Source organism: Heterostelium album, assembly GCF_000004825.1.
Source record: "Heterostelium album PN500 unplaced genomic scaffold PPL_contig13, whole genome shotgun sequence".
Classification (NCBI taxonomy): Eukaryota; Evosea; class Eumycetozoa; order Acytosteliales; family Acytosteliaceae; genus Heterostelium; species Heterostelium album.
Genome location: NW_008805090.1, coordinates 219,075 through 245,943, shown reverse-complemented (window position 1 = coordinate 245,943; position 26,869 = coordinate 219,075). Strand labels below are relative to the sequence as shown.

General features: G+C 32.6%; 8 protein-coding genes across 8 annotated transcripts; 3 read left to right on the top strand and 5 right to left on the bottom strand.

Moving 5' to 3' along the window:
• Window positions 1–292: 292 nt before the first annotated feature.
• vps52B (Vps52 / Sac2 family protein) lies at window positions 293–3,625 on the top strand (the record flags this gene model as incomplete). Its single annotated transcript, XM_020576761.1, has 10 exons — window positions 293–977; window positions 1,073–1,225; window positions 1,319–1,562; window positions 1,657–1,804; window positions 1,892–2,177; window positions 2,260–2,561; window positions 2,645–3,100; window positions 3,198–3,289; window positions 3,328–3,404; window positions 3,543–3,625. The coding sequence occupies 10 exons, from the start codon at window positions 293–295 to the stop codon at window positions 3,623–3,625; spliced, it is 2,526 nt and encodes an 841-aa protein (XP_020433173.1).
• A 248-nt stretch (window positions 3,626–3,873) lies between these two features.
• On the bottom strand, window positions 3,874–4,932 carry PPL_05890 (uncharacterized protein; the record flags this gene model as incomplete). The annotated part of the gene is made up of 4 exons (XM_020576760.1): window positions 3,874–4,009; window positions 4,092–4,543; window positions 4,610–4,825; window positions 4,912–4,932. 4 exons carry the CDS (start codon window positions 4,930–4,932, stop codon window positions 3,874–3,876), a joined length of 825 nt encoding a protein of 274 aa, XP_020433172.1.
• An 870-nt stretch (window positions 4,933–5,802) lies between these two features.
• On the bottom strand, window positions 5,803–7,370 carry psmD13 (PCI domain-containing protein; the record flags this gene model as incomplete). Its single annotated transcript, XM_020576759.1, has 6 exons — window positions 5,803–6,159; window positions 6,257–6,394; window positions 6,465–6,620; window positions 6,713–6,942; window positions 7,027–7,193; window positions 7,276–7,370. The coding sequence occupies 6 exons, from the start codon at window positions 7,368–7,370 to the stop codon at window positions 5,803–5,805; spliced, it is 1,143 nt and encodes a 380-aa protein (XP_020433171.1).
• Window positions 7,371–7,738: 368 nt separating this feature from the next.
• On the top strand, window positions 7,739–7,879 carry PPL_05888 (uncharacterized protein; the record flags this gene model as incomplete). Its single annotated transcript, XM_020576758.1, has 1 exon — window positions 7,739–7,879. One exon carries the CDS (start codon window positions 7,739–7,741, stop codon window positions 7,877–7,879), a length of 141 nt encoding a protein of 46 aa, XP_020433170.1.
• Window positions 7,880–8,184: 305 nt separating this feature from the next.
• On the bottom strand, window positions 8,185–8,439 carry PPL_05887 (uncharacterized protein; the record flags this gene model as incomplete). Its single annotated transcript, XM_020576757.1, has 1 exon — window positions 8,185–8,439. One exon carries the CDS (start codon window positions 8,437–8,439, stop codon window positions 8,185–8,187), a length of 255 nt encoding a protein of 84 aa, XP_020433169.1.
• A 1,351-nt stretch (window positions 8,440–9,790) lies between these two features.
• Window positions 9,791–10,690, bottom strand: PPL_05886 (uncharacterized protein; the record flags this gene model as incomplete). Its single annotated transcript, XM_020576756.1, has 3 exons — window positions 9,791–10,081; window positions 10,178–10,458; window positions 10,528–10,690. The coding sequence occupies 3 exons, from the start codon at window positions 10,688–10,690 to the stop codon at window positions 9,791–9,793; spliced, it is 735 nt and encodes a 244-aa protein (XP_020433168.1).
• Window positions 10,691–12,006: 1,316 nt separating this feature from the next.
• PPL_05885 (ssRNA-binding protein) lies at window positions 12,007–23,273 on the top strand (the record flags this gene model as incomplete). Its single annotated transcript, XM_020576755.1, has 13 exons — window positions 12,007–12,814; window positions 13,609–13,641; window positions 13,858–13,974; window positions 14,082–14,346; window positions 14,434–14,675; window positions 14,742–15,114; window positions 15,996–16,132; window positions 16,318–17,083; window positions 17,135–19,752; window positions 19,831–20,780; window positions 20,846–20,931; window positions 20,996–21,867; window positions 21,964–23,273. 13 exons carry the CDS (start codon window positions 12,007–12,009, stop codon window positions 23,271–23,273), a joined length of 8,577 nt encoding a protein of 2,858 aa, XP_020433167.1.
• Window positions 23,274–23,350: 77 nt separating this feature from the next.
• On the bottom strand, window positions 23,351–26,847 carry DG1112 (RasGTPase-activating protein; the record flags this gene model as incomplete). Its single annotated transcript, XM_020576754.1, has 7 exons — window positions 23,351–24,182; window positions 24,264–24,656; window positions 24,730–25,459; window positions 25,518–25,703; window positions 25,772–26,174; window positions 26,346–26,517; window positions 26,591–26,847. The coding sequence occupies 7 exons, from the start codon at window positions 26,845–26,847 to the stop codon at window positions 23,351–23,353; spliced, it is 2,973 nt and encodes a 990-aa protein (XP_020433166.1).
• Between the last annotated feature and the right edge of the window lie 22 nt (window positions 26,848–26,869).

Here is a 26,869-nt window from a genome sequence, read left to right as displayed (position 1 = left end):
TTTTTATTCAGAGTTGATTTTATTTCAAAGTTGGGATTTTTTTAACTTAGCATAGAAGATATCTTTCAGATCTCTTTACCACAAACTAAAACTTTCAAAAGAGGAACAATTTGTCTTTTAAAAGATTAAACAAAATCAAAATTTTAGGAATATTATTAAAATTCTTTGTATACTTCCAAATGAGTCATTAAATAATTAATATGATTAATATCTAAAACCAAAAAAAAAATATTTTAAAAAAATTTTAAAAAATCACAACTTTTTTGAATTGACAACAAGATATTAAAAAAAAATGTTTAGGAGTTCAGCAACCAATGGAAAATCACCTCAACCATCATTAATAAATAATAATAATAACAATAATAATAATAATAATAGCTATATTAGTAGTAATAACAATATGAGTAAAACATCTACACCTAATAGCAATGGTGGTGGTGGTGGTAGTAACAATCATGTGACTTATGATAGACCTATTGTACAGTCGATTTCGCATTTAGAGTTGAACGATATCTCTGGAGACACTGCAATACAATCGACAACACCCACCAACAGTGGACATGCCTCTGCAGGTGGTGTTACAACACCCACTCTCATGGTAACCAATAATAGCAGCAGTAGCAATGGTGATATAGTATCAACAACAACAACAACAACAACAGGTCATCATAACCACCATATGATGAATGGTGGAATCAATGGTTTATCATCGGTGGCTAATCTCTCACCGAATTTAACACCGATGATCAACGGTGTGAAATACCCACCACCCAAAGTAAAGAGTTCACTTCTATCGCCCAGTCTTGCATCTTCTATCGGGTCGTTCGGCAATATCAACGATTGTAGAGAGGACGACAGTGAGAGTGTTGTATCTTCTGCCACCGGTGGTGCCAATGAAGATGGTGAATTGGAATTGAAATTCGACTATGATTTCACTACCTCTGACATACCATTAGGTGGTCTCGAAGATCTAGAAGGTATGCAACTAATTATCAATCATCTTGCTAACATTATAATGTTTGTTATTCATTATACTAACAGTTTAACATATATGTTATTTATATTATCATAGAGTTACTAAGACAGTATGCACCAACAGAGACAATCATAGCGGAATGCTATAAGAAAGGAATCGATATCAAACAATACTCTGAGGAGGTAGAATCTGCATTGATAAAGTACGATCAAGAGATGAAAGAGATGTATCAAGATATTATACCAGATTGTAAGATTAGCATATTTTAAATTGATATTTTGTTATTATTTGTATTCTAATATAATGTATCACCAACTACTACTACTACTACTATCTAATTAGATGTAAATGAAAGAGAAACATTTGCAATGATGTATCAAACATTGAAAGAGAGTAATAATCTGCTAAGTGGATTCGAAGAGATGTTATTAAAGTTTCAATCGGATCTCACCAATATCTCAAAGGAGATGAAAGAGTTACAGGAAAAATCAATATCAAAGAGTGTAAAGTGCAACAACAGAAAGAATGTTGTTCAAAAATTAAATAGAGTAATTGATGAACTTTCAATGCCAGATGATATTATACAGTATGTTTATCAAGAGAGATTTGTATATATAAATATATATATATATATCATAATTAACGCTAATGGTTATTAATATTATAATTACTATTAATAGTTTATTATCAGTAGGTGAAGTTAACGATCAATATTTACAGTATCTATCGATTTTCAGTAGAAAGATAGGTCATTTCGAATCACAAAAGATGAACAATGTCGCCGCTACAGATGATGTTGCTAATAATCTTCAAAAGATGTTGTCAATTGTATGTTAAAGCAAAACTTTATCTTTAATATTATAAACAAACAAACAAATCTAACTTTACTTAATGATATAATATCTATATAAATAGGTATTAGAAAAGATTAATAGATTCTTTGTAAATCAATTCCAAATGATAAAGTCAGTGGCTAATTTACATTCAAAACAACAGGAATTCACACTTTATAGACAGGCATTCTTCTTTCTCTATAGACACTCTGGCAAATTAGCAAAGCAACTCTTTGAACAATATAAGGATTTAGTTGAAAAGCTCTATTCATCCTACACCAAAGACTATATCTCTTTCTTGACTAAACTACAATTCGACCCTACCACCAAGAATGATTTAGTAGGCACTTCAGAGAATAAAAACAAAGGTAAAAGAGAAAAATCTATAGACGATTATACTTTTGATAGAATACTAAATCACTAACATGATTTATATAAATATATATATAGGATTCTTTAGTAGTAAAACCAATAAATTAAATATTAAATCTAGTATATTCACAGTTGAATCAAGATATCAAATAATGTTGGAACTCGACAGTTCAGCTATCAATCCACAAACACTACGATCAAGCAGCGCAGCAACTACACAATCCAATCAAATTAAGTTGTCATACGAATCTATTTTCAGATCGATGATCTTCTTTATTTTGGATACCATTTCATTCGAATCGATGTATGTCAAAGAGTTTTTCCTTACAGACGTAGATTGTACAAATCAAATATTTGGAAAATCTGAATCATTATATATGGTAAATATAATATTTGACAATAACTATATTAAATTGAATAGATTAACTAATTAACTCTTTTTATTTTTGAATAATATTAATAGGATAATTTAAATTCTTATTTATCAACAACATACGACCCAATTGCACTGTTATTGATTATATGTATTACCAACAAATATAGAATGAAATCAACGAGTAAATCGGATTGTACCGATAGAATATTCCAACAATCGATCTTACTCACCTTGAATAGACTAAACTTTGTGTTCTCAGAGAATATCGACAGTGTTAAGAATGCCAATATTCGCGAGCTATGCCCGATCGAGGAGAACAGACCACACTACGTAATAAGAAGATATGCTGAGCTGATTGGATCGATTTCGACACTCTCTCAACACCTACCACAAGAGATTATACCTACGATCAGAGAGTATCTCGATATGTTCAGGGCGGTCATTCCTAAACTGCTCATGAAGATGTCTGACGAAATCAAAGAGAAAAACAACCGTAGTATATTCCTTTTAAATAATTATGATTTAATTTTAACTATATTATCTGTAAGTAACAATAATAAACATACAAACAAACAAACAAACAAACAAATATATCTAACTAACAATATATATCTAACAATCAATCATTAAATGATTGCAGGAAAATGAAACACCAAATATGGATGATAAAAATTACTTTACTGTGTTGTATGAACAAGAGTCTGATTTATTTGCAATGGAACAGTTGAATTCGTATCCCTACTTCAAGGATATGATTTTAATTGTCAAAGAGCTCTTTCCTCTAATAAACAAGTATACAGTGGAGGAAATCAATCATCCGAGACTAAAGAAAGAGATACACGAGAAGGTATTGAAGGATTTCTATCAGAATTGGCGAACTGGAATCGAAGAGATGAATGTAATCGTCACCCAGCTTTTCCCTAACTTTAGAAACGGAACAAAGATATTCCAGATCATCTTGGATCGTTTGTTCAATATCTACAAGCAATTCACACAGATCATATTGAAATGTTTCAAAGCGCTCAAGAGTTCTCAACACTTTATTCCAGAGACAGAGATATCATATGAAATTAAGAAATACTATGTATCTTTTGACTAAATAAAAATAAATTGTTGTACATATATAAATAAATATAATAGTATAATACTCAGAGTGTTGTGTAATTACAAAGAATTAATAATTTGTGATCAAATTTATATTTTAAAATAAATAGAAATTTTATTTTATTAAATATATAATATAGTTACATAAATATATAAAATATATAGATAGTTATAAATATACATCAGCTTCGTACTTAATATATACATATAATCTATTGAGAAGCGATTGTAGATGCCCAGCTATCTTCGCCGGTTGGTGCCAAGTATGATCTTGATGTAACGATTTCAATTATCTTGCTAATATCCTTTTCAACACCTTCAATGTATTGAGCCTCTCCATTTTCAATACTAAATAATAGTTGGTTGTTAAATAATAAAAGTTAGTTATTAATTGCTATTTGCAAAGTTAAAAATTATTATATAATCTTACGTTAAAATAATATTTTTCTTGTCAACTTGTTTGAGTTCCTTAATATCTTTATAAAATAGAGTTGCTCTGACAACTCCATCACTAAGTCTAAAGATTTCTTGGGGTGTGAATCTGTATTTACGGAATTGGTGTCTTCCGTACCAGTTGGTTCTGATTACTTCGCACTCAAAGTCGGATTCGTCCAACTCTGGAAGTGGTGGAGTGTTGGCTCTCCAGGTGGAGGAAACAACACCTTTGACCAAACCAAACAACAACCACTCGGTGACATTGATAGCGGCATCTGTGTAACCGAGTTGAAGTGAGGTCTCAGCGGTGATCTCTTTCTCTGACACTTGTTGGTCGTTGACAAATGCATCGACAACCACCGATTTCTGTTCGTCTGGTACGGCATTGACGAGTGGTTGAATCAACTCTACAATTTCACCTGCTTTCTCATCAACCATACATCCTTCCTATATAACCAACACACATATTAATAAACTGATTTCGAAAAAATAAATAAGCTAAAATCTACTTACACCCCATAATTTACCATTAATACCTATATATGGGTACTTTGGAATCTTCTTTGAGTGATTCTTGATCTCTGCTTGCTTTTCATAATTGTTTCCAATGTCATAGATTGTAATGTAATTTCTATGAACGCCATGTGTCAAAAAGAATTTAGCTAAAGCCAATTGTAAATTAATACCTTTGATGGTTGTTCTATGATGATCTACATAGATAGTAACACCCTATATTTAATTATACAAATAAAATAAATTTAAAATTAAAATCAGTCATCATAAATTAAACTTTTTTAAAAAAACTAATAACCTACAAAATTTGCATCATAATCCATTTTTTATTTTTTGTTTATTTTTAGATAAATATTAAAAATAGTTTTATATTTATTATTAGGATATATATATATTATTAAGATTAAATTATATCAAATATATTTTTATATATAGATAAAAAAATAAATTTAAGCGCAAATGGAATTAGGAAAAAAAAAAAGAGGTTATATATATTTGAGAACGATTATAATATACACAAAAATTTACAATATAAAAACAAACAAATTAAACTAATAGTTAACAACAAAGAATGAGATGAGTAGTGTGGTTGTCTCTGTGTGAGTGTGTTTGTGTGTGAAATTTGTGAAATATATGTACAATAAATTAAAAGTTTTATATTAATATTATTAGAACAATGATGTTTTTTTTATTATTTGCTGCAAAGTATATTATTTATTAAAACATAATAAAAAAACCTAAAGTTTTATAAATAATAAAAAATAAATTAAATTTTTAATTTACAAAAATAACAAAAAAAAAAAATTAAAATTTCGATTATGATGATTTTGGTGACCTGGTTGGTAGATCAATCTAAGAACGTGAAATTTTAAAATTGTTCATCTTCGATCACCTTCCTTTCCTCGGGTCGGAAACAAATTCAAGAAACTTTAAATTCTTAGAGTTAGAGTTAACTATAACTTTTAGATTTGATTACAATAATAATAATAATTATGATGTTGTTTTTTTTTTTTTTTTGATTATTGTATTTATTTAATAATGTATATAAGTTTTGATTAGTTTTGTTGTTGTTTGTTTATGTTGTGTGATGTTATGATCTATGTGATGTTATACATTCGAATGTTGTTATTGTTGTTTTTGATGATGTTGTTGTTGTTACTGTGCTATTATTTGATTAATAAAGTTTTGATGGTTTAAACAACGAGATCAACGGTGTCTGTCTCCAAGATACCAAGAGACATCTGAGTCTTGCTGGTCCAATCAAGGATTTTACCTTTCATTGTAGCGATTTGGTTGAGATCCAAGACTCTTGGGGTGACCCATGTGATCATGATGTTCTGATCGATCTGGTCGATGTTACCCTTGATCAAATTCAATGACAATGCCTTCATCAAGAGATATTCAATGTCACCGAGTGGCAACTTGGTGGTTTGTGCAATAGTTTGGAATGGAAGAATACGCTTATCCGATGGTGTTCTAAAAGCAAGGTCCAACAATGATAGAATTGCTATTTTCTGTAATGATTGTTGTTGATTATTATTCAAATCGGCCTATTTTAAAAAAAAAAAACTATTAATATCTATATTCTCTAATCAATCTATATATATATCTATTATCTATATCTAAATATATCTATTATCTACTTACAACTTTAGAAATAGAATCACGATATTTTGCTAATAATTGTTCGTATTGTGCAATATCACCGATATTGAATGCCTTCAATAGATGAATGAGCCAAGCAGCCTCTGTATTCTCCAAAGATCTAAGAATTGGATGTACAATCTATATATATTATATTGTTAGTATAACTATTAGGCATGATATAATAGTAGTAACAATAAATAATACATACTAAATCACCGAAACTATATACATTCTCACCAATGATGGCAGCAATACCCAATTCAAATGCGAGTGTTTGTTGGTCTGAAACAGAGAGTGTTTCCAATCTGGTGTATGATAAATAGAGTAATGCATTCTGATAAAATTCACCATATGATTTCTTCAACTGTTTAAATTTATATTATAAAGTATTAATAAATATTAATATTATTATTATTTCTCACTTAAAATGAATAAATGAAAACTCAACAAACATACCTTGCAATAATTAGTACAAACTTGATAGAATGTAGCATATACGATTGGTTCGAGACCGGTGATACCCTTGAGTTCCTCTCTGGCGGTCTCAATGGTTTGCTTGGCCTCTGTGATTTGGTGTGCATCGAGATGTCTGGATGCAATGAATGACAACGATAGAATGTAACCTGACTTATCCTTCTTTACCTTTTCTGAAATCTGTTGAATGAATTTCATTGATCCTTCATTATCTATTTTAAATTTGAATATATAAATATATTAAAATCGATTAACATTGATGATGACTGATATTAATAGAGTGCAAAAATAAATACCTAATTGAGAACTAATGACAATGCAAATCGATACCAAACTCAATGGTTTAAGCTTTGTTTCGAAATCCTTAATAAACAATTCGTAGAGATTGATCAACTCTTTCTTTTGCAACAATTGTGGATTCTCAATGAATTCTTCAATTTGTGTGGTTAACTGATGCCATAATCTAATTTTAATATAATATTGTTTTATATTTTATTAATAAGTTATATATATATAATTTGTTGATCTACTTTTTTATTACTTACTTATTATCATAATATTCTCTAAGTTTTTGTATTTGGTCGATCAAAGTTGGGAAACTAACTTTTAAGTGATCTAAAAATTCAAGTGGTTTTGTCATCTTTATCTTTATTGTATTGTAAAGCAATTATAAAAGCAAATATATATAAATATAAAAAAAAAAAAAAGGTTTAAATCTGATTAATAAAACTAACTATTTACAAATATGTATTATTAAAAATGATTTAAAAAATTGGTGTTTTTTGATGTTCATGAACATCACACTCTAAAAATTTATTTTATTTTTTAAAAATTAAATTTAATATCGAACTTCTTTCTTTCTCAACTTAATAGGTAATAATTCAATTTGATAAGAACAATTAAAAATATTTAATTTAATTTTTGTTAAATATAAATGTATGGAATTCACAACAGCTGGTGGCTATTGGTATTCTCCTTGCCGAATACATCAATATATATACCATACATATGACAAAAGCCGAGATTACTAAACCAAAGTTCAATATATTTGTTGACAACCTAAGTAAGGCCTTATCTCCACAGTTTATTGCTACCTCCCATGAATCCGATGCTCCAAAAGTTGCCCTCAATAAGTCCTATCTATATTAATAACCATCCATTCGCTTTAAAAACCTGTACACTAATACTCTCTGATTCGTACATTCATTCACGAAATAATCAATTTTTGATTATCTCAAGCAAATGAAAAAAACCTCAATAATTTAAAATTCTCTCACATAAAAATTTGTGCACTTTGCTCAGAACTGAAAAACTACCCTTGTGTTAAAATTAAATTGAACAATTTTTATTTTTGATGTTGATTTTGGAGTCCAAAATATTTTTATTGAATTGTATTTGTGTTTGGTGAAAATTTTGGTATTTATATCAATTTTTTCCTAAGGTAGCACTGGTCTTTAGTCTTCTGCGAAACATTCCCCAGAGGTTAGATCACAATTTCCTAATAATGATAAGCAAGGGTTATCCAATAGTGAGCAAGGGGTGTCAGGGGTTACGGGGGAACCATCAAGAGGAAAGACACATTTGCCCTTAATTATGTCGCATACTATGGTACAATCAAAGGCATTATTGCAATCAGCTTCTACAACTCTAATGGTATGAAAAGTAGAAATTAAGACAAAGAGGATAAGAATACTTGTTTGAAATTTCATCATGTTGATTATTTATTTTTTTGAAGTGAGGTAAAAAGGTTTAAATGATCTCTTTAAATATGTTTTGGTCTCTGCAAAATTTAAATTGTATCAAATAAATTTTTATCTCATGTTAAATTTGTTTGATGTTACCAATTAGGTTAGTCACATTATCCAAACAGTAAATTGGTGAAGATTCACCACTCCCTAAAATATTTAATTTTCAACTTCCAAATAAACTTAAAACAATGTTGGATTATAACATCATTAATTCTTTTGTTATTTACTATGGAGAGTTTCAAAACTAACCTCAAATAATCACCAAAACCGTAGGTGTTTGTTTTTACTTTAGTTTTTAAATCTCGAAACGGTTATTTTGAATAAATAAAAAAATAATGTGTAAAATTTGAGTATTTCTCTTCCAAATACTGTGCCGATATTTACAATGAATACAAATAACAAATGATAAAATATAGGTGAAATTTTATCTTTTTTAACATAGCTATGGTTGTTCCACACAAATTTTCATGACTGGGCAATTTTTTCATTTTTATCTTCGAGATCATAAACAACAACTTTATAATCTATTGCCACGACCACAAAAACACCTACAACCACAGCAACTAATGTTAACAATAACTTTAATCAACAAGAATAACAACAACAGATAGTGCAGCAGTTCAACTAATAATATTTTAAATGGTACCGAATAACACGAATACGATAGTTCTTTCTTTGTGGACTGGTGCAAAACAAACTGTCTAGTGTTTATGTGTGTTGTTATTGAAAGAGAAAGATGAATATTCTCAACTCTTCAAAACAGATATTGGACAACTGAAAACCTAATCAACAAATAAAAATAAAATGAACAGATTTAATAGGAAAAAAATAAAAATAAAAAACTTAAGAGATATTTATATATATTTTTGATATTTTTTTTTTGGTTTTCATTTAATCTTTAAAGTTAATAAATCATAATATTTAATAGATATCAATAGTTTATCATTTATCTCTTTATTATTTTAATTGGTTTCAAAAATAAATATATTTTTAAGTATGCAGGGTTGTTTGTTGAAGTTGTTGTTGTTGTTAATGTTCGTTTTGTTTGTATTAAAGCAGTTCGACCTTTTGACGCTTTGGTTTAAAATGAGACAAGATAAGATAAGTTTGATTGGAGTTGGAGTTGTAATTTCTTGCAGAGATTGAATTAATTTGATTTTATACAAATCATGAAAAAAAAATAGAATAAATGTTGTGTGTATTGTATTGCTTTTGTTTTGTTTTGTTAGTTAGTATTACTATTACTATTATTATTACTTGTTTATTATTTGGGGTAATTTATATATATATAAATAAGATTAAAATTAAATATTTAACTGGTTGTTGATGTGCCTGTGGTTCCACCACCGGTTGTAACTCTGTCTCTCACAGAGTCTGTCGATTTACTCGGTTTAACAATACTCCATACAATAACAAAAATAATAGCCAACACAATCAGCAGTACCAATCCCATAATCAATTTATCTGTAGCCATCTTTCTGGCGAACGCTCTCATCTGTCTGGTCGCCAACTTCAAATTACTATCGACTTCGTCCAAATGTTTATCAATACGCTTCATCTGTTCAGTTTGAATTGCCATCTCCTCTAATGTAGCTGTACCAACCTATAATTATATTCATTATTAATAAATATCCATAGCTTTTCATTGTTTTCATTGTTTTCATTTCACATTTGTTTATGTTAAACTAACACTACGTACCTGTGTTATTTGTATAGCTTCTTGTTGCATTCTGGTCACGGCTTCTATATCTTTCTTTTGTATATTCTTTGCTTGTATCATTGTTTGATTGTAGTCGTCCTGTGGAGTCGATGTCTCGGCACCACCGGAAGGTGTGCTACCACCTTCATTCTGTTTCTCTGCCCATCGCAAATCATTCTCGATCGTCTTTATAATCTCTTCAAACTGTGTTGCCTTTGTAGCATATTCCGCTTGATCTTTCTTTTCCAACTCTCTATATTCTCTTCTATAACTTTTTAATACTAAAAGTTTAAAATTTAAAAGTAAGTTATCATCAGATTTACTTGTTTAATTGCTTGAAAACAACATACCATCTTTTGCTCTTTTCAATCTTCCATCTAATAGCTCTGCTTTTGCTCTAACGTCAAACTGTTGTTTCTTTCCGACCGCTCTCTGAATCTCTTTGGTTCCTCTATCTATTTCATCGGCAAGACTTCTAAATTCTTGTTCAAACTCTGCTAATGTATCGGCCATAATAATAATATTATTATTTTATTATTATTTATATATAAATTTATATTTTAAAAAAAAATGATTAAAGAGTTTTATTATTTTATTTATTTATTTTTAAAATTATTAATTATTTGATATTGATACAACTTTATTGATTACTATTATTACTACTATTATTACAAATAATATTCTTGAAAAATGATTGAAAGAGAAATGCGTTTGCTATCAATCAAATAATAATCAAAAACAAAAAATTAATTAAAAAGTAAAATAATCGATTTTTGGGTGTTGGAGATGTAGATTTGTGAAATGTGTGTAGTTGGTGTGTGGGAGTACTAGATTCTATTGTAATGTTTATAGAGGTATCTATTTGGTTGTTGATAATAAGTAATAATAAAAGTTTAAAAAAGTAATAAGTCTATTGATACAATAATAATAATAATAAAATAAAAAGAAAAGATAATATAATATAGAAAATAAAAGATATATAATTAATTAATTGTTTATTAGTTATATATCTAATAAACAATTTTTTGAAAAAATGGTTGAAAAAAAAAATAAAATCATAAAAAAACAAAAAAATTGATTTTTGGCCTGGTGTTGGTCATTCGAACGTTAAACCAAAAAAATAATCATAGCGACGTTTTAAGCAAGGATTTTGCGTTATTTAATTCAAAGAATTAAATTTACCACCTTTTCACTTTAATGATCTGGAAGTATTTATTTGTTTCATATTCTTTCATACTATACACTATCCTTTTTGAAAATAAATATTTTATGTTTTTTGATCTTTGGATGGTTCAAGTGAACGAAACTCTCTACGAATTCTTAGTTAAACCTTTTGATTAAATTTAATTCTGTTCTCCATTTGTGGAGTAGATAAATAGATTTACTTTATATTTTGATCAAAATTATCCACATATTTATTTTCTATAGCAGTATGTGATGGGAATGAAAACACTCCAAACTCGGTTTTTGAATTTGAATTTTGATAAATTGAAAAGAAATATTCTATCTACTTAAATAAAGATGTTTTTTATTGATTATATCTTTTGTACAATATATGTTATAAAAAGAAATTCCACCAATTAAAAAAAAAAAAAAAAAAAAAAAAAAAAAAAAAATATTCACAAAGAAATTTGTTTTTTTTTTTTTTGTTCTTTGTTCTGAGATTCTTTGCAAGTCAAAGTTTTAATTATTTATCTAAATATTTGTTTATTTTATATATATTATAGATTCTTTTATTTCTTTTTTATTTGTTATTATTTTGTTTAACAAAGTGTACTTGTTAGTATCTTAGATAATTAATTTAAAATTATTTAGAACTAAACTAAACCATGTCTTCTTCAGATTTAGATGATTTCTATTCATCATTGTATGGAGCTACTAGTGATGAAAAACAATCAACAACAGCTGAAACAACAGCGTTAGCAGCAGCAGCAACAACAACTAGCAATAATGGAAAATCAAATGACCAGCAGGGTACAAAGAGAAAGATAGATGATGAAAACGATGCATCTTCGACAACAACTAATAATACAACGAATAATAATACATCAACTACAACGACTGCTACAACAACAACAACTACTACTACACCTACAAATGCTAAAATGATACCACCAAGTTTAATGAGAAAGAAGACAGCTGCAGCATCTAGCACAACAAAGAAACCGACAACATCAACATCATCATCAACATCAACAACAACATCATCATCATCATCTGTTATAAATTCAGCAGCTGTTATATCATCGAAAGCAGTTACCTATTCAGCCAGTACCATTTCAAAGCTACAGGAATCGAATGAAGTCAAAGTACCATCATACAATTCACATATCACCAAAGAGAAACCGATGGTCACTATGGAGGAACCAAAGAAACTGAAATATACAATGACCGCTGCTGGTAACTCTTGGGAGGATCCAACGCTATCCGAGTGGGATTCCAATGATTTTCGTTTGTTTGTAGGTGATCTCGGTAACGATGTCACCGATGAACTACTGAAGCAAGCCTTCCAACGATATCCATCGTTCCTCAAAGCAAAAGTACTACGAGACAAGCGTACCCTAAAATCAAAGGGATTCGGTTTCGTTTCATTCTCTGACTCGAAAGACTATGTTCGAGCACTCCGTGAAATGAATGGTAAATACGTTGGAAACAGACCTATCAAACTTAAAAAGTCATCTTGGAAAGATCGTGCTTCGTCCATCAATGAAATGGGGAAGAAATAGTAAATAAATGTGTTTAAATAAATAAATGATAAATAGCTAAACAAATAAATAGCTAAATATAATTTAAAATACTTAATGATTGCGTTTAATCAATTAATTAAAAGTACTGCACACACACAGAGAGTCGAGTAAAATTCACAAAAAATAAAGGTTTGTTTTAGTTTTTGATTTGGTAATAATTAGTGATTCTTTATTTCTTCATAAAACCGATGAGGGATGAAATCAACTGGTGTTACCAGAGTGGTCAACAATGATTCATAGAATAGTACAAGGTTGTAATTCCTCATTGTGAAGTGAAAAAAAAGCTGACGTATATATCAGGTACTTTTGAATAGTCATGATTTATTATATGTGGTCAATTGAAGAATCTTGATTTGTTTGGAGATTGAATATAGGGGTTTGAATCAACATTAGCAATGACTTGACCCTCATTTAAATTAGCTTTGCTATTAAAGATTCCTAAAATATAAAATGTAAAAATCATATAAATTCTGTAGGCTTTGCAAAACGGGCATCTCCCTCAAATTTTTTGGCCTGGGGGGACAAAAAAATTTTGAGAGCTGGCTTGCGAAAAACATCATCTGATCTTGAAATTACTTTTTGTCATAGCCTTTTTTTTTTTTTTGATTTATCAGAAATCATATTTAATAAGGCAATATCAATATATATTTGCAGAGTTTCATAAAGGTGTTTTTTTTTTATGAGGCACGCCCATTACGGTATATGCCTCATCAGCAAGTAGAAAAATTAGACAATTAGAGGAATTATAATGAACCATCAATATACTATAAATATAAAACTAGTTAAGTAACCTAAATGTATTTATTCAAATAATAATAATATTTTATATTTAGTATTATCTATACAATTTTTTTTTAATAAGAATATTTTTTTTTTTTTATATATTATAAAATAATTTTTTAAAAATGTTTAAAATCAATAATTTTTATATAGTATTAGTATTTATCTTTATTGGTTTTGATTTTTCTTTATCAGATATTCCGAATTGTATGATATCAGATAATCCAAACCCAACCCCTATTTATGCAAAAGATATATATTTAATTGTTAGTATTAAATTTTTTTAATAACTTTCATTAATCTTTTTTTTGTTTTTTGTTCTTAATATTAATTTTATTCTGTAATAAATTAGGATTTAGAAATTTTAATTTCAATAGGTGATACTGTATCATCAGGAAGATATGCAGCTGATTTAAATAATCAATCAATGAATGATTATAAAGGACATTCATTTGTTACTGGATCAAATCCTGGTTCTCGAACCTTACATAACCTTTTGAAAACTACTACTGGAGGTGCTTACTCAGGTGGATCCTCTAACTATTTAAATGGTCTTAGGGCGTCGGGAAGTTACTTCCCAACCTACGATGGTTTCAATGCAGCTTCAATCGATAACGAAGAAGATATAAGAAATCAAATACAGTAAATATCTACATCAATGAAACAAACTCTCTTCTCTCTACTACTTTTTTGGCAAAAAGCAATATATTAATTCGAAATCATCAAAAGATATGTAAAGAATCAAACAAATATAGTTTATGGAACAAGTGGTTATAATAACAAGTGGAAGATGGTTAACGCTTATTTTGGACTATTCAAAGCGTGTTCGATTTGTTCAAAGATTGACTCTGCTTATCAAACAAACCCAATCTATTGGAAGTCATATTATTGGAATATTATTGGAAATCTTACAAATAATTTTCCATCAAAGACAATTGTTAATTTAATTGGACTACCCGATTTAAATCAATGTAAGTATTGTATATTAAATATATATAGATCTATATTTATTAATATTAATTAATAATTATTATTAGTTAAATCTGCTGGTACAATGTGTAAAGCTTACAATCAAGATAATAATATTTGTCCGTGTTTGTGGACACAGACAACGGCTACCTTAACAGCCATAGTTAATGCAGCCAATCAAGGTATGAAAGATGCCATCTCCTATTGGAAACAATCGGTCAACCAACAAACAACAACCATTGGCTTCATATATCAGCCATTTTTGACGAGTACTACCTTTCCATCTTCGGCACTTTCACCAGTCGATTGTTTCCATCCGAACCAAGCAGGACACCAACTTATGTCAACAGGTCTATGGAACAACCTCTTAGAATATTCTACCAAATCAACATCGATTTCTTCCTCTACCAATCTTATTTGTGAAGATACTTTCGATGGTGTGTATAATCCCGATTCTCTATACTAGTACTAGAATTATATAATAGTAAACTCCTTCTATTCTCCTCCTCCCATATTTTTTTATATAATAATAATAAGTAAAATCTCGACTATCAACTATATATGTGATAGATATAAAAAAAAAGTTAGTTTAAAAAAAAATCATATAACAATTTTTTAATATTTGTAAATAATAAACATTCAATACCTACCTTATAGGTTCATTCATCAATTTTTTTTTTATTAAAAAAACATATCTAATTGTTAACATTTATTTATGTACGATGATAGAAAATAGTTTGATTTATTCTTTTTAATAAAAATTGATTGATTTAAACGACTTGTTTTATAATAAAAGAATAAACATCACCACCATTAATTAATTTATTTATTCAATCAAAAACAAAAGCAAAAAAATGTCGATACATTTTTGATCGCAACAAAAAAGTCGTTTGATTTTTTGTGGTTGAAAACCCTACCCCCTCCACAACCAAATTGATTAAGACTCTGAATGAATTGGGGCAAAAAAAACAATCAAAAAACAAAATAAGAAACATGAAATGATAGAGGGCAGAATCAACCACACGATCAAATCAATCACCCAAACTTAAGTTTTGCAATGATCAGCGATTATTGATTGAACGAACCATACACAAAGTGTGTTTTTCAATCTAATACTCAATATATTATTTTAAGTCAGTTTTTATATCTCTTAAATAATATTGATTGCTTTTTTAGTCAAACTTTGAATCAACTTATCAAAATAAAACAAAAACAAAACACAAAACTTTATTCTATCTAATTAATTTTTATTAATTGTATATATATATAATTATCTTTATATTAATCGTTTTATAATAATTGATTAAAAAATATTAATATAGAGATAGGGATAAAATAATGATAAATAAACAAAAACTGCAACTACTATTGATTACAATATCATTTGTAATCAGTTTAGTCAGTGTAGTTCATGCAATACAAATAGATTCTCATTCACAACTTAAAGCATATGATGGTGGTAACTTTATGTATTTATCTTTTTGTTTTTTACGTTTTCAATTTCATTTTCATTTTATTTTTTAAAGTTGATTGTGATCATCACTCACATGATATTGATATTTATTTTTCAATTATAATAAATTATTATAGATTCAGAGTAGTTGGTAGAAATTTTACCAAATATTCCAATACTTTCGATTACAGTTGGAACGAATCCACCTGTTGTTTTTGCTTACAATGGAAACTTTGGAGATACCTACAGTTGGACTGTACCGAGAGCACCTTTAGATTCCACTTCAAAGAAACGTAAGCTAGGTTCAACCTCAGTGATATTTAATCTTCATTTCGATATCAATGCCGCTCCATACTTTAGTGGTCCGTTCGAATATGTCGAGCCGATCATCAATGACCTCTCGCCACAGTCGTACTACCCCAATGCCAACGGCAGAACACTTCGTCTCCAAGGAGAGTACTTCATTATCAACGACGACGATCCCCATCCCACTGCAGAGATGATTCGTTACGACGGTGCTGTTCACGCGCTCACCATCAACAGTGTCGGACACAACGAAATCCAATGTGTAATACCCGATATTTCGCCGGCAGACATCGGTGGTTATGTAATTAAGGTGCGAACCTACACAGGATTGGAAGTGACTGGTCCAAACAACTTTGACTATGTCGTTCCCGTCGTTAGGTCGGTTACTCCCGATCGTGGTATCGCAGGACAAACACACGTCATCGTGCTGAACGGTGACAACTTCTACGATATCTTCGGTTTTTCTGTCTCCACCATCACTGTCGGTGGACAACCATGCACCAATCCCCAAGTAGACAAACTGACAGGCGCAATCAGTTGCACGACACCCAACGTAGCGCTAGCACCAAGCCAAGCAGACCAACAAGATATCACATTAACCATCGATGTTCAACAAGCTCATTGTGACAGAAAATTCATATTCTACAGTAAGTAAAGTTAATTATCGATTCTCTATTGATAGAATCTCTTTACTAATATTAGTTTTCTGAAAGCTCCTGAAATTCTAACTATCAATCCAAAGAGAGGATTTGCAGCTGGTGGAACTAATGTTGTTGTTCAAGGACACTACTTGATGGATGTGACAGCAGCTAATATTGGTGGATCGATATGTACTATCGATGTTACTACTATCACTGCCGATACTTTTACATGTAGAACTAGTGCTTTCGATTTGAATGATATCACTGGTGTCACTCATAGTCTTGTGGCAACGATTGGCGGTGGCCAATATAGTTCGCCACCCACCGAGCAATTCACTTATTACACACCGAACATCGTATCGATTTCACCTGCTAAAATCATTGACAAAGCCAACTGGGTTGTGACAATAACGGGAACTGGATTCTTTGCGAACAACTTGGTGAAGATTGCCGACCAGGTGTTTGTACCAACCGGTGCATCCACCGACAAGATTCTCTATGTCGACGTCGATGCCAGCACACTCTCAGTAGGAAATGCTAATCTTATTGTAAACTCTGATGGCGGTGATTCCAACACTGTTCAGATCGCCGTTGCCAAACCAGAGATCTCTGCTATCACACCGGCCAACGGATATGTATTCTCTGAGACCGCTGTCACTTTGACCATCAAGGATTTCCCACTTGGTATGACTCAGGATGATATCGATAAATACTTTGTAGTCAAGATTAAAGATAAACTGTGTGAGCGATTGGTACAGGTCGACGCTACCAGAATGACGTGTATGGTGCAACCAGGTGATGCCGTTCAAGCCGAAGATCTATCATTCTCCATCAAAACCATTGCATATACATCAACAGTGAAATTCACTTACTTTGAACCGACAGTAACTGCACAGGCACAATCTACAAACATCCCTAAGGGTGGAGGTAATCTTGTGATCGATGGAACCAACTTGGATCTCGTCTCAACTGTCAAGCTGGACACTGAAATCATGGATATCACAACATGTGTCATTCAAGTCGCTCGAATCACTTGCACCATTCCAGCTCATATTCCAGGTGCTTTCCCAATTGTTTTGGTTGTTGTCGATACCAACGATGTCGAACACGAATACAACACTGGTACAAACATCAATTATGTCGGTCCATCCATTACCAAAGTCAGTCCAAAGTATGGATCGAAAATGCATGCTGCCACCATCACTCTTGAGGGAACAGGCTTTGGAAATACAGCTGGTTTGATAACTGTTACTGTGGGTGCCAATGCGTGTAACAACGTTGTAGTGGTCACCAACAACATTAAGATCACTTGTGATATTGCAGCACTCGCACCGGCAGTCTATCCAGTGGAGATTCAAGTGCAACCCAACGCACTCACCGCAGCAGTCGATTCAATGGATCAAATTACCTACACTTCAAATACACTCTCTTGTCTTGCACCCGGTGGAGCAGACGGTTCGAGTGCAGCAGTCGATTGGTGGTTTGTCTACAAACTCAGTTCGGGAGCAAGCAACCCATATCTCTACATAGATTCCACTATGGATCGTCTCGAAAGAAGAATAAATCTCCAAGATCATCCAACAGCCAACACATATACCAGTCCAATAGAAGCAACTTTCTTACAACACCCAGATTACTACTATATGTTTTTCAACGATCAACCAGACTCTAGAACTCCAGCCGGTAAAAGATCGAAATCAAAGAGAAAAACATCACATGGTGCACATGGTCATCTGAAAGGTATGATCTTTTGGGATGATCCTGCACCTGTGACTGGACATGTCAGTGGAATTCATATTGAGCACTCCAATCCCGCTTTCCCTTCGTACCAAGCCGCTTCTGGTACAGCACTGAATGGACCGGACAAAGGTATTAAATTCCTTGGTGCCAACGATTTCAATCAATACTTCTTTTGTTATTCTTTCAATCAACTGGAGCATGTTTTCCGTTATATTTCATTCAATGACGGTAATCCACTTGAGAAGTACCGTGTGTTTGCAAACATGAATACCTGGACACAAATTCAAAAGAATCAATACCCCTATTTCTATGATTATCTCTCTCAACATCTCAGTTACAGCGATCGTGTACCGTCGCTTGGAACACCAGCCAAGAAGGAGCCAAGTGAATTGATGGAAGATTGTGTCGCTGTCATCGCCGGTACCGTTGCCCTAGAGAATGTATGTTGGTGGCGAACCGGACAGATTGCAGTGGCCAACGGTAATCTCAATGCCTACTACTTTATGAAGATAGGAACCGATTTCACCGATAGAACCTATCCATTTGGAAATGCTGCTTTGCCACGTCCACCAACACTCAGCAAATACATCCTAAAGAAACAGGAAACAAGGGTTTACGATGGTATCGATTTGTGGATGGTCGTAGCCGATCACTTCCAGAGAAAGATGTTCATTGAAATGTTCTATGCCATCGCTGCCAAACAGATGGAACCAACCGAACAAGTCTTGAATGTTGCATTCCTTGAACTTCCTCAACTACTTGCCACTCGAACACCAAATGGAGCAGGTGGATTCGACTACGATGATTTCCAATACACCGGAAGAAAAGATGAACATGCTAAATTTGGTCTGCCAATGTACCCAGCTTATGGTGCAAACGCAAATAATGCCAATGAAAATTATTTCTGTGTTGGTGATAGCAATAGACATAATGGTCAAGGTAATTACTATTTTAAATCAATTCTTAGTCATGATTTATTAAATTAACCATTTATTTCTTTGTTTATAACGTTAAAAGGTGGTCGTGGTGGTGGAGTTGTTTGTATTCAGCATCCAACTTTGGTTTATCAATTCCACAGAATGGTTAGACACTATAACACTTTGAATGCAGCCGGTCAACTGACTAATCCTTCTGATAGAGATGCCATTGAGTTTTCTTTTGCAATTAACCAACCGATCAAGCTTGACAGACCAGCCACCTGGACAAACCCAGTCAACATCGAAATCAAAGACTATATTGCCAATGTTCATTACTCAAAGTTGCCAAAGGAAGTCTACCAAGTTCTCCCAGCCACCATCCTAGCGGCACACGATGTGCTCGCCGAGTTCCAAGCACTCAGAACCACCCGTACCAATGTAGCACCAGCAGGTGGCGAGATGACATCGGTCACCCCTCCAGCGACATTCCCGGTAACCCAACCCGATATTATGAATTTCGTTGCAACGGATATCATGACTCTCCACTACCAGGCGTTCGACCAAGCCATTGGATCGGTATGTGATTACGACGCACTGAAAGTTGCATGTTTGCAAGCGGATACACGTGTCACAGAAATCGATAGAACACTTCCATTTGGTTATGCAGCACCTGACTATCCTGCCGCCTATGGATACACCTATGCCGGATTGCAACCAGTGAGAACCTACAATTTGAATACCAACAAGGATTTCATTCTACTCAAATTCGTATCGGAATTCATGACCAAACTTCCAAATCCCAAGAGAAAGAACTACGAATTTATGATCGATACCACAGGTACCATTTTAACAACTCGTTTCCAACCACCGTTTATTATCAGACTTACAGAAGATATGTGTCAAGAAGAAATTGCTTACTTTATGACACTTCAATACATCTACTACCAAGCTGGTGCACAGAATGAAGCAACTCTATTATACAACATCAATGCCATCAGTCCAAATTGGGCAAATGGTGTAATTTTAGCTATTTCAAAGAAACTTTATAATGTAAGTTAAACATATAATTTAATTGTTTATATTATTATTAATTTTATTTTATTTATAATTTATAGAGTTTAGTTGTTGGAAAGAATGCAAACTTTGATCCATGTTTTGATAATATTTTTGATAATTTCCCTAATATTGAAACTTATACAGAGTATGTTATTAACAAGTTTTTTTCTTGAAAAAATAATACTAATTACTAATATTTTAATGAAAAGTGATAAGGCAATGGATCCACCAGGTTTAACTTTGGAAAAGATTGTAAGAAGATCAGCTGCTGCTGCTTGGGATTGGATGGGTCCATCCTATGCTGATGGTAATGGTGCCAGAGTTAATAGAGTTGATAATGCCGATGTTATTCCAGTGGATTACTTGATGAAGCTGATGATTAAGACCTTCCAAATTAGTGGTGTTCAATCAATGGATGGTTTCGCCAAATTGGTTAAGAAACAATACAAGACTGAGATCAACTTTAAGACCATTCTCATCAATAACTACATTATTAAACCACCTGCACCAAAGGTAGCTGTCGTTGCTAATAATGGTATCGTCCTTATGAATTTACCGATGAACTTCCAATCGAGAAGATTACAAGAGTTGATCGAAGATCCAATCGATTCACAAGCACCACTTCTTCAGAACGAAAGATCATTGGACTCGGGTATTCACCAACTCCTGCTTTCCTACATGAATACAATGAATGAGAGCAGTGTCACTTCACTCACTCCATATGAACAGGAAAAGTTGGAGACATCCATCGACAAGTGGATAACCATACGTAGTCAAAGCCAAGCAATTCAGACATTGGTATTGGATCCAACCAATCAGCACAGCAATCAACCGATTAAGTTTATCGATGAAATCAATCGTGACCAGAATGGCTATCAAATAGATCTTGGATACCAAACGATTGGTACCACCGGTAGTAGATACACATTGTTAACACCTCTTTCCATAGTCTCAATTACATTCGTTCTCGAAAGTATCATGATAAGTGAAGCAGCAAGCAGAGTTTCAATTGGAGATTTAGAATTTTATTATCTTCCAAAGCCAGCCAATTACAATGGTGTCATCACAAGTGATGTCGATGGTATGTTGATTGCAACAGTCAATTCACAACTCTGTGATATTCAGATGGTCAAGTCGAGTGATTTTACAGCCAAAAGATTCGATTCTATTTGCACAGGAATCGGACCAGTTGTGACATCGATCAGTAACTCCACCGGACCAACCGTGGGTGGTAATATAATTACTCTCAATGGTATCAGATTCAATTCATCGATGACCGTTGCAGTTGGTGACTATGAATGTCAATCCACTACACTTGTCTCTTCCAACCAAATAGTGTGTACAGTTCCAAAGGGTTCAGGTACTCAACATTTGATTCAACTCTTTACCGACCAAACTTTATTCAACCTTCAGAGAACCAAATTCTTCTATTCATACAATGCACCAGCGATCATCGATATCTCTCCAAATATTATTGAGAGCTACGGTACTGATATCATGACTATTTTCGGTTCCAACTTTGGTGATGATGTCAGCAAAGTCAAGATCATGATTGATGAGAGACTCGAATGTTCTCCAATCATTGGTATTTCATCGGATTCAATCGTTTGTGTTACACCATCTGCCATTGGTGACCATCGTACTGTGACTTTATCTGTTGCTGATCAATCTTCAAGATACACAATCGCTACTCTCGAGACCCAATCATTCAGTTTCAGCGGACCTCAAATCAACGCTTTCGCTCCGAGCTCTGGTGATCCCAATGATGTTATCATTGTACTGGGTAATGGTTTCGGTAATCCTGAAGACTCTGACTTGCCACCACTCATCTACATCGGTGATGATCTCGTTGAAATCAACAACTTCACCAATGATGAGATTACCTTTACTCTGGAATTCGATACACTCACCCAACCACTCGTCATCCAAGCCGGAGATCAATCTGTCAACTCTCAGTTCACATACCTTCCACCAGTCGTTTCACTTTTCAACAATACATTTGTTCAAACCTCGGGAGGATTGATTCAAATCTTTGGATATGGATGGGGTATCTCAACGGATGAAGTTGAGTTCACAGTGGGAGCAAGCGACATTGATTGTAATGCATTCGATTACTTTGTAGAGTGCTACATTCCTCCTGGTATCGGAGCAAACCTGAGTGTTACAGCAACAGTGTCAGATCAATCGATTGATCTTGGATTAAACGATACCATTTCCTATCTTCCACCAACCATCTCCGAGTATAGGATTGGTGATGAAAATAACTTGTTATTCTATGGTACAAACTTTGTTCCAGTTGACCTTGGTGTAACATTCGACGCAGCTACAACCTATGTCAAACTTGTTTATGATAACCAAATACAGATATGCACGACCTTCAAGACTAGCAGTTATATCGAATGTGCCTATTCAAATCAGTTACCAAATACAGCTCAAGTCTTTATTGCTGGACAACCATCAAATATTCTCAATCTTTCACTAGAGTAAATAAATATTTATATATAAATTTTTGTTTTCTATTTAAATTACAATTTTCTTTTTTTATTATTTTATTATTATTTTTTTTAATATTGTTGATTTCTTAATAAATATGATTCAATCTTGAACAATAAAGATCTGATCTTATTCTTTTCTAGATTGGATGTTCCATCAAACTTGTAGATGATGGAGAGATCACTGATTGGGATTGGCATCTCTTTGATAATGTAGTTTTGTTTGAGTGAGTTCTTGATGTTGGCGTATCCAAGCGCACCAATATTATTGTTATCAATAAGTAGGGTACGAATCGATCGATTCTGATAGATTGCCTTTGACAGTGCAATTGCACCAGAGTTATCGATCATGTGATGTGAAATATCGAGTTTCTTTAGTGATTGTACGGAACCAAGTGAAAGTAGTAAAGGAATGATACAACCTTGTAGTTGTTGATCTCTGTCGGGACCACCACGCATCTTCAACACCTCGATGGTGTGACTCGACTGCAAGAAGTTTGACAGGGCCAACACTGCCTTTGAACGTTGAGCACCGGCACTTCCACTGAAGCTGCCGTCTAGAACCAACTTGACAATACTCTGGTTTCCATAGAGTGCACGACCGAGTTCTTTGATACCACCATCCGAGATCTTCTTGTTTTCGGTAAGATCAAGCACACGGATTGAATGTATAGCAGACGAGCTAATTAGATCGGTGATAACGGTACGAGTCAATTGATTCTCACCGATATTGAATTGTGTCAACTTTCTCTTGTCAATGAAGCGAATCATCTCTTTGATAGAATCCGATGGAATAAGTGTTCTAATGAGTATGATTGATTGCAAGTTTGTCAAATTATTAAACAATTGACTTAGAGCAACAACATCATCTCTTGTCTTTAATACATTCTTTGATAGATTTAATCTGTTTAAATTGATAATAAATAGATAATAGTTTGTTAATTTAACTAATGTGATATATATTGTTATAATCTATTAAACTTACGTTTCTAATTTAGATTTACCGAAATCAACGATTAGATTCTTTGGTTTAAGTTCTGTATCAGATAGATTTAAACTTTTAACGTGTGCACCTTCGTTGGATAACCATTTAGCAATATCAAAGCAGTTATCTTTAAGGTTCTTGTTACCAGAGAAATCGAGACTCTCCAAAGATTGGAAGTTACCTCTTCTCAAGGCATCGAATATCAATTTGATGGCATTGGCAGTAACACCGATCGAAGAGATATTCAACTCTTTAATTGCACCGGTCTGACCATATTGTAAATAGGCAACGAATGAATTGACACTCTTCTCATCAAACATATTCTTTGAGATATCCAATTTCGTTAAATTCAATGTCTTTTGATTTTGAATTACATCAAATATTTGCATTATCCTTTGTTATTCAGAGATATATATTAATTAGTATATATTGATAAAATAACTTAATAATATACATTTTTACTTACGATTCTTTTGGTAATGATAGATTAGATAAACTAATTGAATTAATAGTTGTATTGGAAGATAACATTGTGGTTATCTCTGTTATCAACTCTTTGAGTGTGATTGGATAGTTTTTAATGGCCAACTCTTCAAAGTACCAGTCGTAACGAAGTGCGTGGATGAGTGGGATGAGATCCTGGTTGCTCAGTTGCTCACGTGTATGTTTGGTGAACAATTTAAAGTTGAATACCTTGTTCTTTGGATCACGACCGAATGCATTCTCGATGAACCAACAAACGTTTGGCTTTACCGGTGATTGATAGTAGGCGCACAACGACTTGTAGGCAGCGACCATAATCGAGGAAGGTGTATGATCGGCTGGTGCAATCGCTTCCAACCGCGACTGTGGTGTTATCTTTAGTTTCATCTTCATTGAGAATGGCCAATTGTTGAAGCTATACTCATAGATACGACGAATACAAGTGATTATATGATCGCAATCCTCCGAGGTCGAAGATATCTGATGACGCTTAAAGATAAGATCCAACTGCTGACCACTGGGACTGTTGATCTCAACCAAATCCAACAGATGACCGTCTCTACCAAGCTTTCCATTCGTATGTTTAAATGTGATCACTTTATTGGTACCGACAACCAACACTCTCTTTACAGGTCCTCTCTTTCCATTCTTTTGAATATATCCAATATATGATATATCTTCATTCTTTTGATTCATATAATTCTTTATTGATTCTAAAAATAATAATATAAGTATCTGTTTTTTGACGATCATATGATAATGTCTACTTACTTAATTCATTTGGTGCAATTGATTGTAATGATATTCTACTATTATAATCACCAAGTTTATTAATTAAACTATCAAATTCTGTACCAAATTCTACATTCTTAAACATAGATTGTATCTCTTGTTTATTTTGCCATAGTAATCTATGAATAAGATGAAGTTGTGACATTGTTGCTTCATTAGAGAATTCTAAGATAAAATGATTATTAATAAGTATCGGTTGTTTATGTTTCTGTCGATAGTTATTTAAAACTTACGATAGCTTTGAGTTGAGAATCTTGAACCTAATACAGATTTAAAGTAATTGGATTCACGGAAGATCTGCTTGATGGTTTGTTTAGTTTGTTCAATGTCTTTTTCCTCTCCGTATTTGAATGGTGTACCGGTGAGTGTGTGAGAGATCATCTTGGCAATGATTGTCAAATTGCTAGAGGATCGTGCAGAGATGTGCAGCTGTGGTGGCACGAGACTGTACGATTCCGGCGACTGCAATGCTTGTACCAAGAATCGATTAATCAGGAAGTTAGAGATGCCTTGATCCTCTTCGTGTGGCCACATCTCGTGGTAGAACATAGCGACCACCTTGATTGGCACCGGTAGCTTATCGATCGAGTCGGTCGAGGTGAATTGCGTTGCAATCTCACGGCAATAGTTAAGCAACTGTTGCGACGAGAGCGCATCGATGCCTGACTGCAACGACAAACCCTTGTCCTGAATGATCTGGATAACGAGTGGACGCAGCACATCTTTCATGTACTGCTGACCCATCTTCTCGAGAAACAGTGTTATCAACTGCGATGACAATGAATAGATACGACGACCGCCACCAACACTACTCATAGTCGGACTCTGATTGCCTGCTACCGCTTGCTTATAGTCACAGTGAATAAAGTAACGTACCAAACGCAGTGAACTATTACATCCAATCGAAATGGTCATCAAAACCTTTGATAACAATAGATATTCATCTTGTTCAATATAGTTATATAATTGTTTAAATACACTATTTATTAAAATAGTTTTGTTAGAACATATTTATATGTTATTGTCGATTTGATTAGTTAACTAATACATACTCAATTTGATTGAGTGCAATCAATTTAAAGAGTTGATCGATGATTGAAGATTCTTTAATGGAATACATTAATGTCATCGATTTCTCTCTGTTTCTAATTGCTTGTTCCTCTTCGGTGATAATGGAACCTTGTGGTAGGATATCTACACCCAATGGTTTGTATATGACCACTGTGTTGCTAGTTCCTTTGACGGAATTCTCAGCCGATATCATAGCATTATATGCATTTGATGTTGTTGATAATTGATCCATCATCATTTAATATACAAGAATACTTTCT